We start from the raw sequence: 15,927 nt of genomic DNA, 5'->3' as shown, positions 1-15,927 counted from the left end.
ATAAACACATTTCACCTTGAATTAGCTCCATATCCTGCTGTGTGTGTGTGTGTGTGTGTGTGTGTGTGTGTGTGTGTGTGTGTGTGTGTGTGTGTGTGTGTGTGTGTGTGTGTGTGTGTGTGTGTGTGTGTGTGTGTGTGTGTGTGTGTGTGCGCGCGCGCGTGCATGCGCGTGCATGAATGCTGTCACCATGGTTGCGATGAGACTTAGGTGTGGATCACAACTAACATGGGCAATTATGCACTTTTTTCAACTGTTTTGTTTGTTTACATCACACTTGTAATTTGATTAATCAATTTATGTAAATTATGGAGAGACATTGTCAACTGGTCTTTAAACAAATAATTTCAATAGAAACACAAGTAAAAAAAAAAAGATTCTTTTTAATAATGATTAATCTGTGATTATTTTGTCAATCAATTGTTTAGTCTACAAAATGTCAGATTATATTAAAATGTTTACAACAATTTCCCAGAGCCCGAGGAGGAGGCATATTCAAATGTCTTGTTTGGTCCGAAAAACAGTTCAAAACCCAAAGATATTCAGCTTACTATCATATTTGACAAAGACGAGCTTTGAATCCTCATGTTTGAGATGCTGGAATCAGCTTTTTTCCATATTTGATTGAAATACAACACTTAATTGATTATCAAAGAAGCTGCAGATTGAGTTCTGTCAGTCAGCTAATTGCTTCAGTGACTCGAATGTCTGAAAGATGAGCTGGGTCAGAGGACAAAATATGCTGGAAAGTCCAAAAGAGGGCTGTAGTTAATGCTTATTTTCATTGTTGACTAATCTGTTTTACTTTTACCAATAATCCATGAATTCATACAATATTAAAGATTATTAACACAACTTCTCAAAGCACAGGGTGACACCTTTAAATGGGGAACAGTAGTTCCCAAACGACTCCCACCAGCATCCACTGTGGGAACCACTGGTCTAACCAACAGTCCATGTTAAGAGGATGAAAGCACACACTATTTCTCTTTTTTGCTTGAGAATGACTTAAACAACTGATTTATTTATTCATTTTATGCTGAACTACTAATGAGTTAGTGGACTCATCATTTCTGCATTAGTCCAAATTCAGGCTTACAACAAAACTACATTGTATAAATATAACTTTATTACCTAATTATGTTTTAATCTTATGAGTATTTAAATGAAATACGGCCACCATGTTAATTAAACAGAAAAACAAACAACCAGAAGTCACATTTTAATCATATTACCACCTGCTAGAAACGTCCTCTTACTAGCAAAATATATTTTGGTTAAAGAAATTAAAATGTGTTGCAGAGTAAACAGAAATGTGTGTGTGGTAAATAACCTGAGCCACTGGGACGAGCTGAGTGAAGACCATCCAGGCTCCTCAGTGTGCATGTGTTTATCTGTTGGTTTATGTGTCGGTTACAGGCAGGACCCCTGCTGAGAGCAAAGATGTTGTAAACGAGGCCCGACAGATAATGTATGGCAGCGGGTGTCATTGAATGCCTCCCTTTGAGAATACACATAAAACACACAAATACCAGGACACAGAGGCAGGTGTGAGGCCTGAAATACTAATAATACACAGCAGTTAACATATGTGAACATGCGACCACACACACCCACACACACACACACACACACACACAGACACACACATATAGCACAGTACATTACTCACTGAGTGGGCAGCAGAGATACATAATCCTACACACACACACACACACACACACACACACACACAGAGGCTGTACACAGGCAATATTTGTCTGATAAGAAAGGTCACTTTTGAAAGCATACAAACCACTACGGGCTCCACTTTTAAAGCTTCACTAGAAAGAGAAAGGAGGGCAGCCGAGCCTCTGGACACCTCACTCAGCCAGTCATAATTACAGAACAAATCACACTGCTCTTTTCCCTCCATGTCATTTGAAATAGTGGATTAAGAGCACAAAAAAGCTGCGTTTTTTTTTTTAAGCTCGGCCATCTGTGTTTGCTGCGAGAGCTTGTGTGTGTGTGTGTGTGTGTGTGTGTGTGTGTGTGTGTGTGTGTGTGTGTGTGTGTGTGTGTGTGTGTGTGTGTGTGTGTGTGTGTGTGTGTGTGTGTGTGTGTGTGTGTGTGTGTGTGTGTGTGTGTGTGTGTGTGTGTGTGTGTGCGCGCGCGCGCTTCCTTATCTCATCTGAACCATCCACCTCTCTCACAGCTCCTGGTCGCTTTTTTACTCTCAAAGCCGGAGAGGTCGGCTCAGGGCCCTGAAACTGGGTCATCTGGGTGTTGTGAAAAGAAAAGGCTGGACACTGGCTGCAAAGCTGCCTGGACCACGCTCAGGTAGGGGAGAGAGGGAGGCAGAAATTGATGGGATGGGGCCTCGGAGATTGACGAGTGGAAAGGTCAGGACAGTACGGTGCAGCACTGTTGCTGGGGGAGATATTTTTGGACAGCACGCAGGGGTCACAGCGCCAGACTGTCAGCCTCCGCCGCAGTCTGGTTGCGGAGGCCGCGGCCAAGGCGGAGGCAAGAGAGCCTCAAGGTTACGGCCCTGCACCTTTTCTGCTGACAGAAAGAGGGAGTGAGAGAGAGATGGAGGGCTGGAAAGGTCACAAGAACCTGGAGGCCATGCTGCTTTTACAGGTCTAAATAAAAACTGACTTTGTTCTTCTTGAGGGTAGCCGTTTGCTCACAAACGATCATCCGTGCAGGGTGGCTTTCGGGTCAAGATGGTACAAGAAAAGGGCTGCTGGGTACACACTCTCATTTCGGGGGCGAGTGACAGTTCAGGAGTGTCACCCGTCCACCGAGGCCTCTTGTGTGAAATGTGATATCACTCAGAGGCTGACCCAGATAGCCAGAGAGCCGCCGGACTAACGGATATCAGGTGGACAGGAAGTTCCAAATCCATCAGAGATCAACGGCACTTCAATTCAATGTTTCTAATTGGTTTTGCTTGATTGATTTTCCCCAGTATTTGCTTCACAGCGCCGACTTCTATTGATACTATCTCAGCTAATTAGTTGTTTAAAGAAATAACACTGAAGATTATTGACCATCAACGTGCTACTTGCGGAATTGTAACAGAACATTTGAATGCAGCAGAAATACACTTTTATCGTGACAATTATCATTCATTTTAACAATATCAATTGGAATGCGTCTATAACTTTCATATTGCCTCCGTTTTGCGTCGGGCCAAACAACGCCCCTTTGCTGTGATATAATCGTGAGATTGCACGTCATACCCCTCCCTCTCTGTCCTCATTTCCTGTCTGTGTCTACACAATCTGCCGTCCATTGCGGGCAAAAATGTAACGAGATGGTTGAGTAACGTCTATTGTGCACCGCTCTCATGCGGCGGTTACAGCTGATAACGCCGTCCCACCGCCAGGGTCGATGCGTAACCACTTGACAACAACTGGTTACCGCTTCTGTCCAGAACCGGTAACCAGTTTGCATCTTTACTTATAGACCAGCTCTGTTGTGTGTCTGGGTTTTGACAGGATTGGTGGATTCAGGAAGTAAACAGACTTGAAGAGAGAGTACCAATGCTGTGTGTTAGGTTCACCCCATGTTCTGCAGTTACTCAATAAATGAGATAAATCGAAAAAGTACTCATTACTTGACAAGCTTGTTGCACAATCTATATTTCATAGTCGAGTGGAGTGAGAGACAGCCATGTCAAGTGAGGAATCATTTGTCACTTGTTGCCACATTGTCATGTAGTCTGCAGCCTGATGGAGAGCAGTCAGACACTAGTGAGGCCAGGCACGGCGGAGGCAGCCTCCTTTTGGTGCTGAGCAGTTGGGATTGATAAGGTAACTGGAGAGAAGCCATCAAACTCATTTATCCCTTTTTTTCCACATGAACTGGCAACTTGAGTGAGGACACAGATACGATACCAACGTTGTTATACTTTTGGCTCTCAAGTCTTGTTCGATGTGGCAAGCAAATGGCAGATATCTTCCAGAGATTAATAAAACATTAATTTAGGATTCCTTACATTTTTACAAATCATAATCATTGCTTTTAGAAAAAGCAATATCTTTTATTTGGCACCTTTCTAAAAACTCTGTGGATGTATTATGGTCCCACAATAAAAGGTAAGTTTAATTTTTGTGTTTAAAGGATAAAAAAACATTGAAAATCGTCTGCAATTGTAAAATGTAAAAAAGACATTGGGGACCACTGAAGAAAACAAATGACAAAAAGAGGAAGTGCGTTTGTTTAAACATTTTATTGCTATGTAAAATTAAAAATCTCACACCTCCAATGAAAAAGTACTACTTTTAAATAACACAAATAAAATCAGGCAAAATAAAAAAAAATATTTGGCATTGTGCAGTGATCAGTGTATGGGAATTAAATGTGAGCAGATTTAGCACAGCATTGCTGCAACACTTGTTAGTCAGGGTTGATGTTATAAAATGCACACTGCACTGTATCGCTGACAGACGACCATCTTTAAAAGTCTCGTGTCATTTCATTGGGTAGAACACAGAGCCAAGTAAACTACTAAACATATAACGCTGCGTTTCTCCCTATCAATATTTAATACGCTATCTAACTGAGGTCCTACAGTGTTTTCATGACATACCCTACATAAAACCCAACTGAACACATGAAGTTTGTGTGCTTATTATTGGCACATCCATGATCTCCGTGGCCACTGTACCTACAGTGCGGTGGGAGAAAAGGCTGCAGCTGCTCGTCCCAGTCATTCACCGTGCCACACAATCTGAAAGTGATGTGACATACCCTTGTTATCTTTGACACAAGTGAAGTGTCTCCTTCTTAGTGAAGCCGCTACAAAGACACAATAATTAATGACAAAAAAAACAAAACACAAAACTTCAAGTATATTCCAAATGCAGCTCCTCCTTCATCTGGGCGAGGGACTACAAATCTAGGCATGCAAACACTACTGTTATGTGCACCCACTGTCTCATTCTGTGACATACTGCAAAGTGCATATTAGGAACTGGGTGCTCTCCTAAGACTGAAGTTTGGCTGTCTGCGCTGTGGCGTCAAAGTTAGCTCATTCTCTAAGAGGCAAAGAGGCTTGGCTTTACTACGTTGACATTCTAAACGTTGTGTTGCTTAATAACGCTGCACTCAATATAACACAGGTAAAATATGAAGCATTAGCATTCAAAAGTTTGCTAATTCAAAAACAGTTTGAATTCTCTGGGCACCATCTCTCCGCTGTAAAAACTGGAAACATAAAGTGACTGTGGAAACATTTACAAACATAAAGCCTCTCATATAAGTTATTAAATAAATTAAATTCAGACATAAAATAACCGATTACAGCCAAAAAAAATAAAAAAAATGTACATAAGGGATAGCTTTGTTGATCATTCCATATCCGCATTCTGCATCAGCATTCACTGCATTCATGGAATACCTTACAAAATAAGTAAGTAAATAAATAAATAATCCTTGCATTGTTTAATATTTGTTATTTTTTCCTTTTACAGTACCATGACTTGTAACTGTACAGTGAGTAGGTATAATACAGCAATTACAATGAGAAAAGAGGGGTAAACCCATTGTCTGGTGTTACTGGGGCTAAAAGTGGGGCTTGAGGGTACCGGTGGTCTGCTGGTCTAGGCTGGTCCAGACTGGTCTAAATTGAACGAGACCCTTTAGCAATCCATAATCATCCGGGCCTTCTTTGTTGCTCTGCCACAAGGGGGAATTGGCTCAGGTTGAGGCTCCGGCCGGTTTCCAGAGCTGCCTCGACTTCAGATCTGAGATCGGAGTTTGGCTGGGTGAGAGTCAAGAGGAGGGAGGTTGAGGTCAAAAGGTGTCGGGAGCCAGGGCTGCCGCGGTGACCTCAGAAGTGGCCCATCCTGGCGGCGAAAAGGCTGCGTGACCGTGGCACTGTCGAAGAGATGCGGCCAAAGCTGGACGAAGGCCACTTCATGATGAACTGGGAGGTCACTGGCAGCAGATACCTGGACAGACGGACACGAGCGAGGGACGAAGGGATTAGGGGAAAGGATGAACATAATGAGAGGATTAGATATGCATAGGTCACAATTTAGAGGTTAGGGCGCATCAGCGCTCGGCACTGAGACCACACATTGCACATTTTATAGATTTCTACCATTCTACCATTTTACGGCCGTCTCCATTTGCACATGTCAACTTTAATAATAGCTTGGTGATTTCAATCACCCTCCCCTTGAAAACGAGAAAAAGAGATTGTGAGATCCATATCATCCAGGTTATTGTGTGTAGGGCTGCTGCAACTGACGATTTACTTTTTTTTTTTGATTAATCAACTGAGCAGTTTGTCTATAAAATGTCAGAAAATAATGCAAAATGATGGTTATAATTCCCAACACACCAAGGTGACGAGATGTCCTGTTTTGTCTGACCAACAGTCCAAAACCCAAATATATTCATTTTACTTTCATGGATGGCAAAGAAAAGCATCACATTCTCATATTTCAAAATGTGTAAACAGCAATTGTTTGGCTTTATTATCAGGGATTAATATCAACTATTTTGATTAGTCAATTATCAAAATAGTTGACGATTAATTTGATTGAGTTATCGATTCATCATTCCAGCTCTAATTTTATGTAATGTACCAAATCTAAACTCTCAGTTAGAGTTCTGTTTAATTAGGTTATATGCAGTATTTATGTACTCATAGAAAAATAAATGATTGACCTTATACTGATAGAAGCAGATGCTTTCAGGACAACTGAATTTTTCAACTTTGACCTTTTTCTTAAATTTTTGGTATCATGAACAGAAAATCCTCACCTATCATTCCGAGGCATAGGCGTCAGTATCTTTCTAAGACTTTTCTATGACACCTTCCACCGAGACAGAGCAGTGAGGCAGCTCCTGCTAACAGCGTTCCAGTACCTGAGAATGAGACCAGCGTCAGGTTGGGAGAGAGTAAGGAGGGGCTGAACCCTGCTCCCATCTTACTTAGCTACTGGAAATGAGTCAGATATGGTTGTCAGAGCAATGTCAGATGAGATGATCAGATCGTGGGCAAAGTTTACTGAAGGTTATGCAAATGTTTGGGGTATACTGTTGAGAAGAGATGAGACAGGGGAAGTTTGAATTCTTCCAGACTGACCAGTTGGAAGAATGACTTACGTTTATGGGCTTTTGCAGCACTACTTGTCATATTGTGATGTTATACATTGCTTGACCTTTTGCCACTTCCGCAGCAAGGATCTTTAGCTAATAAAAAATACATCTAATAATGGTTTAGTTGAAAGAGTACAATGGGCAAAAGAAATAGTCCCCGTGGAAGTGTTTAAGATGTGACAATCTAATCAAAAGGGAGCCAGTGGGGTGGAGGATCACAGAGTGAAGAAATGATATCTTCTTTTAAGCTGGTGCAGAGATAGCATACTTTTTCCTTCTGACAGCTCTCTCTCTCTCCTTGTGAAATAGCTCTTGGACAAATTAGCCGAGCAGTTTCTTTTAAAGTCGACCGGAAAGAGAAAAAAAAAAAAAGCACATGTCGCTAAGGGCGCCCGCTTCAACACAGCCCCAGACTCAGGAGAGTTAGAACAGATCCAAATTAACTTCATTTAGTCCAACGAGAGTGTCCTTGAAGCAGCTTCAAGTGGGCCGTGGGTATCCCTCCAGCACATCCTCTTCTCTCTGACTGGACTTGGTGAACAAGGGCTCAGTCCGGCACTTCTTAAACTCCTCCACTTAAACCCAAGAGAACAGGTGGGCAGGATGTGTTTTGCTTCAAGCCTTTCATATTTATTTCTAAGTGCAGTCTTCAAGGTGACATTTAGTGATTCCATACCATGATTTTGTGTCACCCTTGTTTTCATTTCTTTCTACATTTGTTATGTTTCTCTTCCCCCTTGCTCGGCACCTTATTCCATCGCCTGCCGATGTGATTCCCCGTATCCATCCATTGGGATTCTGTTCATGGAATTGTGGTGTTTTTTCTTCTCCCCTTCATTTCCATAAGGCTTTGGCTGAAAACCTCGAGCCCAGGCATGGAAATGACAGTAAAAAAAAAAAAAAAAAGAAAAGAAAGAAAATCAAATATTGAACATCCATTGGGAGCCCGAGTGTGTGTTCTTCAGAGATCCTCTGGTATTCACTTTGAGAATATTCTGCTTATAGAAAGCATCACGGTGCTGGTTGTGGCAAGGGGTGGGGTAGGAGGGCTTCTCACGTCCAAGCGGCCGCTGTCTCTGCAGGCTATATTTAATTGGATTCACATTCGGTATCTTCCAGGTTCGTCCTCCTTTTGATCATGAAGAAGGTCTTAACAACGTGCATGCTTGAAAGCCAGGGGGGAGGCTTGTTCATGCACTTGTGCTTTGCTTCAATCCATCAGTTGACAGGGAGACGGAAAGATACTCTCCTGCGCCGCTCCTGACATGCAAAGCTACAATCTACCACTGTTCCTCCTGACAGGCCTTCCACCCTACTCTTTAGTCCTCCATCGAGATGCAACTGCCACAGCACATTAAGAGGAGGCCAGGGAAAAACAAAATGCCACGACTAAGGATGGAGGGAAAGACTGCCGCGATAGCTGACGCAATCATAAACCAAGAGGTACAAAGAGCCTTGAAGGTTATCTGCGGCCCACATTCAGCTCAACACCCCAATTAACCCTAATTACTGCCACACTTTTCAGACAGATGAAAGTTAATAGAATCTGAAACTTTTGTCATCATGGGGAAATTGTCTTTGGGTAGTGACAGTAATTTCAGGCTTAACAAGAAAGTCATTAGTGGAGCTATTTGGCCACTTCCTCTCATCTGCCCACACAGACTGAAGGACTTTGCTTAGACCAATGGGGCTGTTGACATACCTGATCAGGGCACTCAACAGGGGAAGGATGCTTGAACAAGAGTGGGCAGGTGTGGTCAACAATGGAGACCCCAAAGACCCCAGCCTACAGACCTACTTTGACGTGTGCCAAAGCCTGCCGAGAGCTCTGTGAGTGCATGTCATGTATGTGCGTGTACATGCACAAGAGGCTAAGTGGATATTGAGTTTGTTAGTGCGAATTTGCCTGAATATGTGACGATTGATGGTGTGCAGTGGTTCAAGTAGCCAGAATGTGGAGGTTTGCCAAACTGTTCTTTCAGAACTGGAACCCGTAAAACATCTGTCCACTTGAGTCTTTGACAAATGTCATACATAGTACCCAGGTGTCATTAATGACTGTGGTATTAACTATGGCTGGTCAGTACCTGGTCATCTAATGGGAATCATTTCTTGACCCACAATTTCTCCATTCAGTTTAGTTCAGTGGAGTTGTGATGTTGACCAGATATAATAAACCTAATTATTGTTTTATTATTAAATCATTAATTTACAAGTTTACATTACATTCCAATGTGAGACACGGTGTAGGAAATGCACAATCCTCTTTCCATGCACAGTGCATATGGGAAAATAGAATTAGAGATGCACTGATTGATTAGTTGCCGATCGAAACCAGACTCTGTTCAGCAGAACGACTGGTTCACATGACCGCTGGCTGGCCGGTCAGTTTCATATTTCCAATTTGTTGCCGATCATATTTACACTTGCGCGCGGCTGCCGCAAGATACACAGTAACCGGCCACGCCCAACATGTTTTCAGTGAGTGAAGAAGACATGAAGTTCACAATTTATCACAACTGCAAGTCCAAAATAAGTCTCTCCCTAGCACAGTCTTATTATAGAGCTAGCAGCTAACTTTAATGGCGGCTGCACTGACTTGCATGATGGTATGTTCACGCTCTACTCTCTAAATTGGTATCGAGACAAGATAAATTATAATGCTATCATGATGTGTTCGATTGTATTCTTGTAAAATGTAGTTTTGGGCTAGAAAATTTAATAAATACAGTTGTTTGAAGGAGATGTTTTCACAGAAATATAAAATGAATATCAAAGATGGAATTATGATCTGTTTAACTTACTGACACTAGCTCAAAGCATCTCATAAAACATAAGTACAACTATTAATGCAAAGATGTGTTTTAATCAAAGCAAGTATTTCAATTAAAATACAATCATTTATTTCCTAATCATTTGAATTGTGTGTTTTAATGCAAATAACCACTATAGGTGACAATAACTAAGTTATAGGATAACAGTTAGAGTTGTTCATGGTTTACACAGACTTTGGGGCCGTGGTAAAAAAAGGAAGTCTAGAGCCTTTCTGTCAATTATAGTTCTTAGAAAGAAAATTGGAATCTGCAAAATCTTTTAAAAAAACGTGGAAATTGGAAATGGTATAACAAAATAGCAATCTATGTATCTGTAAATAGAATGTATCCTTTAAATGTCTGTGTCAGTTGGACGTGAACACAGCTTGATAGAAATAGTTTGAGGTTAGTTTCAGTGTAAAACATTGAAGAGGGACCGCTAATCACTCCGTAACAGTCACATGACATGTGCATGAACACGCACACACTCTCACACACACAATTTACCCTCTCATAGAAAGCGTATGCATCAATGAGAAAATAATCTTAATTGCTTCTCTTCTGTCTGAAGTGGCGACGGGTTGCGACTGTTCCCTGCATGCCTGATGGAGAGATGTGAACCCGTGTGTGTTGTGAGACTGCAAAGCGCACGATGCAAGCCGAGCCATTTTCTGTCTTGTTGTGACAAGAAAAAGAGCGGTGCTGAGGCTGATCATGGCACTGATGTGGTGTAGGTGAGATGCTCAGCTCCCACTGAGGCCACTTGTACTAAGAATGCACTCAGTGTGAGATGCTCTTGATAAACGCATCGAGTGAAAGGCACAGTTAAGCATGTGGCAGCAGGATGATTGGCTGGTGATGTACAGCAAGCTGGCCGAATGGTTACGGTGCGGACAAACAGTGCTCTCAACAGTCTTAATATGCTTTCTTCTCCTATCTCCTCCTTCCTTTCAAATATATTGTTTTGGGCATCAGATCATATGAAACGCATCCGATTTTCATGTTTAAGTCAATCCAAATATTGTCGAGTGAAAGGAGAGGAGACCATGCTAGACTGTTGGTTGTGCAGCTAAAACAACCATCATCGGGCAGGTGGGGCCAAGCCTTTGTTACAGCGGTGAGGTGGTGGGGAGCAGCGGAGAGCAGGGAACAGGGACGGTGCTGGTAGATGGTGGGGGAGGGGTTTAGCAGAACTAAACCAAGCAAAGACCTGCGTCGAGGGGCGAAGAGACGGAGGAAGAGGAAGAAGAAGCGGCAGCGACAGCAGCAGGGGTGGAGCCATGGGTAGAGGCTGGTCCAGCAGCAAATGGTAAGCTTTTTTACACAGACATATATAGACAGAAGAAATAAGGAGAGACAGACCAATGCATGCTTACATGGACTCTGAAGGACACCTACTGCAAACATATGGGTACACCAATGTGTCATTTTGTGTATGCTTGATTTATTAAATCCAATTACAGTCTTATCTTAAAATCCTCATAGTCCACTAATTCATATTCCTTAAAACACCCTCAAAATAAATATGCTAAAGATAAAACAATCAATAGCAACAATGTCAGATTAGTCAAGACATAAGTGGCTAACAACTGTACACAAACCCCACACACTTTTTTTCTTTTAACAGCAGAGGTTTTAATACTGGAGGCGCAAAGTGATAGCCTGTTAAAATATGCGCAAGAGTTATGAATCATGTAAAGCGAGGCCCCAGGAAAAAAAAGAGCTCTCTCTCTCTCCCTCTCTCGTAAGGTCATTTGCTGCACAGGCTCATCTGGGCTCTAATTGAATTAAGCAGGCCTCGGGGGGCCCCGGGCTAACCTGAGCGCTAATCTGTGGGCCATTATTTCCTGTTAACAGCACACTCCCTCTCTCCCTCTCTCCCTCTCCCCAGCCCCCTCCCTCACTGTCTGCCAGCCCAAAGCATACGTGCTTTAAAAGTTCCCTCACTCCAAACCTGAGCTGCTGTCTCCTGCGGGGATCAACCTTAAAAATAGAATGAGGCAGATTTTTTTGTTTTGTTTGTTTAATCTGGGTTATTTGATAAAGATGATGGCTCTAAGTCTCCATGGAGGAGAGAGGGGAAATGTTCCCTAAGAGAGGTTTCAAAATCATTGCTGTTGAGATTTTCAAATCAAAGATCTCTTGTGTGTCAAAGTGTGTTCATTTATTTATTTTCCAGAACTTTCTAAAGGTACTTTTAACAAAGTTAATAGCTAGGCATCTGCTTTCACAAACTCAGGTTTAACCAGTTTCTATCTAGACCTAAATAACAGGAAGACACCTAAATACATATTCCCATCACTAAGGATGTCTCCTGGTAATCTTAACTCAGGTCCAATATCCTGGTGTGCTAAATTTCCTTCCCCTGATATGTAGTGTGTTGTGGCTTTTTAGTGTTTTTAACCCGTTATGACCGTACATACGTCGCACTAGTTTAATCTGTAAACTAGGACAATATAAGAAAATAATGTATTTATGGGTCTGAAGACTTTTCAGGCATTTAGATGAATGCCCTTCCCACGTCTTGAACAATGATAGAGATAAATAGATAGTTACTTTATTAATCCCACAAGGGGCATTTTTTTCACTAAACAGAGAACAGCTTTAACCTGGGACCTACCAGTAGACTCTTGAATCCCATTTTATGCAGCCACCATATTGTATAATGAACTATCTATTACAGCAGCAAAGCTTTAAGAATCTTTCAGAAATAAAGACCTCAGGGGGAAGTCATTGAAGGGTTGGGTTTCCTTCTCACCTGGTGTCGTCCCACTCTGGACTGAGTCCGGTCAAAGAGCCGCGGGACTCTGAGACAAACTTGTAGACGACCAACAGGCAGTCTCGGCACAGCTGGACCAGCCGGCGGCAGCACAGCAGCTCCTGAGGTGACACCACCTCGCTGCTCTTACTGAAGATGGTCTCCCACGATGAACTGGAGCGCAAACAAGAGGGCAAGCACACACACTCAGATAAAGTCAGTTAAAGATAATCATCACCATGTATTCATCAGTATGCACAAGTATAAAGTACATGCATATCAGGTGTATGCATCGTGCAGACACACGGATTAAGTCACACTCATTTATATGGTTATACTGTATGTTCTTCCTTCTGTTTGGCCTTTACGGTACATGTGTGCATATACATTTGCATGAACACTTACACGCAGACATGCAGGAAGACGCACAGGGAGGAAGGATGAAACAAATCCGAGTACAGTTAACCCCCTTTACAACCCCGGACATACCCCTGACTGTGAGAGAGCTTCAACAACTGAGACACACAACCCAGGGGGGTGCGTTTGATGTCCACCCCCTTTCACTCCTTAGGAGGTGGGGGGTGCTTCCTCTCAAAAGGGTTCAAAACTGAGTTTTTTCATTGTCTTTCTCTAAGTCGTTTTCAAAGCCTGTTGAATTCATCGCCCACAATAGCTGCTAGGCCGTTTGATTGTTGTTAAGTCCCTTAGATAAAATATCAAACAGGAGACAGCGAGGGGTGGGGGTGGGGGTGCTGCACTCTGATTTGGCGTGTGCTTTTCGAGGCGCACCGCTTCTCTGTCGCAGCGTGACATCGAGCCCCCCTGTTGGGTTCATCCATGTTTGGGCCGTGGCCTGTTGGAGGGAGGGGCCAGACGGTAGCCTGGGATTCTAGCTGGATCAGCCGAGCTGCATGGGGCGCAGTGGGCTGGGGGTAGCTGAGGCTAGGCTAGGCTAATCCACCCAACCTTTTCTCTCCTGGTTTTCTTTTCCTACGATGTCTCATTTTCAATCAATCTCCTCCCTTTTTCTCCGTCGCCAGGTCCCCCCCCCCTTCTCACCTTCTGCTTATCATCCCCTTCATCTCTATCAGCCACTCACTGCCTTCCTCACTCTCCCTCAATTACGACTGCTAAGGAAGTTAGGGAGGAATAAAAGGGAGAGCTGTGGGCAGAGACTTCAGTTACACCCTCTGAGCCCTCTGTGTCGAGGGAAGCACGGCCACTGAGCAACTGAACTGTAAAGAATATGGAGAGGAGGAGATGCAAGAAGGTCACACCTCCATCACAGACGAGATGAAAAGCTACCGGCGCAGCAGCTGTCTGAATGTGAGGGTTGTCTGTGTGTGTGTGTGTCTGTCTGTCTGTCTGTCTGTCTGTCTGTCTGTCTGTCTGTTTTGCTGCATGTATGGAAACCATTCTTGTCTTTGAGTCAAGCAAAATGTGTGTTTAAGAAAGCCAATGTGAACCACTGATGAGAAACATTAGTTGTGTGTGTGTGTGTGTGTGTGTGTGCTGTTTTAGGGTTTCTATAGGAACACGATCAAGTTGGCTGTCACTGCAGTGACTCATTTTGTAGGAAGCCACTTAGTGTCGCCATCAAAAAAGTAGGAGAAATAAATAAATAAAAAGAAGCCAAATGAAAACTTGAAAGTATCTGATAACACACCGTACTAAAAGAACTGAGAGGCCTTCATTCACCTCCTTCCTGCTTCCATTCCTCCCCTCTCCTTTCCTTGCTCTCACCTGTGAAAAAGCCCTGATTAACAGCCCAGATTTGTGACCTTAATTTGCACCCAGCCTCCCCAGAGGAACATGTTTCTTTCATCCCCAAGAGCTTTCAGGAAAGTGCAGCGGGGTCTGGTCGGTCTGTCACTCATTCTCTGTCATTCAGCTGCAGTTGCTTCCCTCGTCATACTGAATAAAAATGGCAAATTGTCTCTGCTGTCACTGAAAATGATATCTATTGACGAACACTGGGCTTAAGGACATGGGAAGATTGCGAGGAGCGTGAACTTCTAGTTATGGAGATAAAAGAGTGGTGCTATGCAATGAATTGAGTGATAATTGGCCAGCAGTGTGATCACTTGTTTGTGTGGGGTAGAAGAATAAGTGTCCATGAAGATCTCTGTTCATCCAAGGGTGTTCTTTGTGATGCTCTGGGCACATTTTCAACATCTCTTTTGATTTGATTTTTTTGTCTTGGTTAGTTGGTCTTGGTCTAAGTCACCAATTACAGATAAAATATTAAAATTTCTTGCATGTACTTATTCTATGATGGCAGGCTTTTTGCCCTTGTGAGGTGGTTAAACACTAACGGTCTACTTTCAAGCATATCCCAGCCATTCCATCCTCATCTAAAACCAAGCTCACAACCTTGCAAAGACTGGCCTACCCAGTGTTGGAGAAGCAGTTCCACAGGCCCTGGCCGTGACTCCAGAGCAGCCGGTTGAAGACGCGGTTAAAGAGCCGGTAGAGGTGGAGACTTTCTACATCCGGCTCCCTCCAGATCCGCTGCAGCACCGAGCGGACATTTGTACGAACAATGTCCAACACCTGAGTGACAGAGAAAGTGAGAGGGCGATGGGGGGGAAACAAGAGAGCAACGACTTAAATCAAGAGTGTCATAATGAAGGAAATTACTCTTGCAAGACAAAAGGTGTCAGCATTTCTAATTGATAATGCGTGAGTTGGCATTTGTTCCAACTGTAAGATTTCTTTCTCTCTTTTTTTTTTACGTACCTTAGAATTAGCAATCACAGAGGCTAATGCATTCACTCAGTAACAGAGAGCAGGCTCACTTTAATGAATACACAGACGGATGCATGCACACACCCGAGAACATCAACACATATTGTAAATGCACCAACACATCCTGAAAACTAATTTAATCAAACATTAAACACATGTAATGAGGATTTCAGCAGGTTTATCTCTGCATTCATGGTAAAGCATGCACATGCATGTGTGTGTGTGTGTGTGTGTGTGTGTGTGTGTGTGTGTGTGTGTGTGTGTGTGTGTGTGTGTGTGTGTGTGTGTGTGTGTGGCTGTGGTAGAACGAGGAGGAAAAAAACTGCTGGGGCAGACAGTGGAGAGCAGGGGAGAGGACTAATTGCTGCACCGACGTCAGTCATGGAGAGAAGGTGACAGAAGTTCCCAGGCGGTCTGAGGACACCTGCACCAGCCTTCCATCTTCCCCTCTTCATATTCCCATCCCTTCCCACCTCACTGCCTTCTCTTCCTCCCCTATTCTTTCTC

General features: G+C 43.1%; 1 protein-coding gene across 3 annotated transcripts in view; it reads right to left on the bottom strand.

Annotated features, from left to right (window-relative positions):
• Positions 1 to 4,249: 4,249 nt before the first annotated feature.
• Positions 4,250 to 15,927, bottom strand: part of ttll7 (tubulin tyrosine ligase-like family, member 7) — a 67,725-nt gene continuing 56,047 nt past the window's right edge. The window contains exons 19-23 of one of the 3 annotated variants that reach the window (XM_068707430.1): positions 15,065 to 15,225; positions 12,673 to 12,846; positions 11,125 to 11,228; positions 6,763 to 6,867; positions 5,855 to 5,942 (exon numbers count right to left, since the gene is read on the bottom strand). In XM_068707430.1, the coding sequence (XP_068563531.1) occupies positions 6,785 to 6,867; positions 11,125 to 11,228; positions 12,673 to 12,846; positions 15,065 to 15,225 (522 nt within the window). In that variant the 3' untranslated portion in view covers positions 5,855 to 5,942; positions 6,763 to 6,784. Of the gene's footprint in view, positions 5,943 to 6,762; positions 6,868 to 11,124; positions 11,229 to 12,672; positions 12,847 to 15,064; positions 15,226 to 15,927 lie in introns of all 3 variants that reach the window. The other 2 variants (XM_068707432.1, XM_068707431.1) reach the window with 2 other exon arrangements.

This window comes from Cebidichthys violaceus, unplaced genomic scaffold (assembly GCF_023349555.1).
Source record: "Cebidichthys violaceus isolate CVI_PGR_0920_01 unplaced genomic scaffold, fCebVio1.0.p SCAF_13, whole genome shotgun sequence".
In the NCBI taxonomy this organism is placed as follows: domain Eukaryota; kingdom Metazoa; phylum Chordata; class Actinopteri; order Perciformes; family Stichaeidae; genus Cebidichthys; species Cebidichthys violaceus.
The sequence above is the reverse complement of the archived record's forward strand: the minus strand, read 5'-3'. Positions and strand labels throughout refer to the sequence as shown.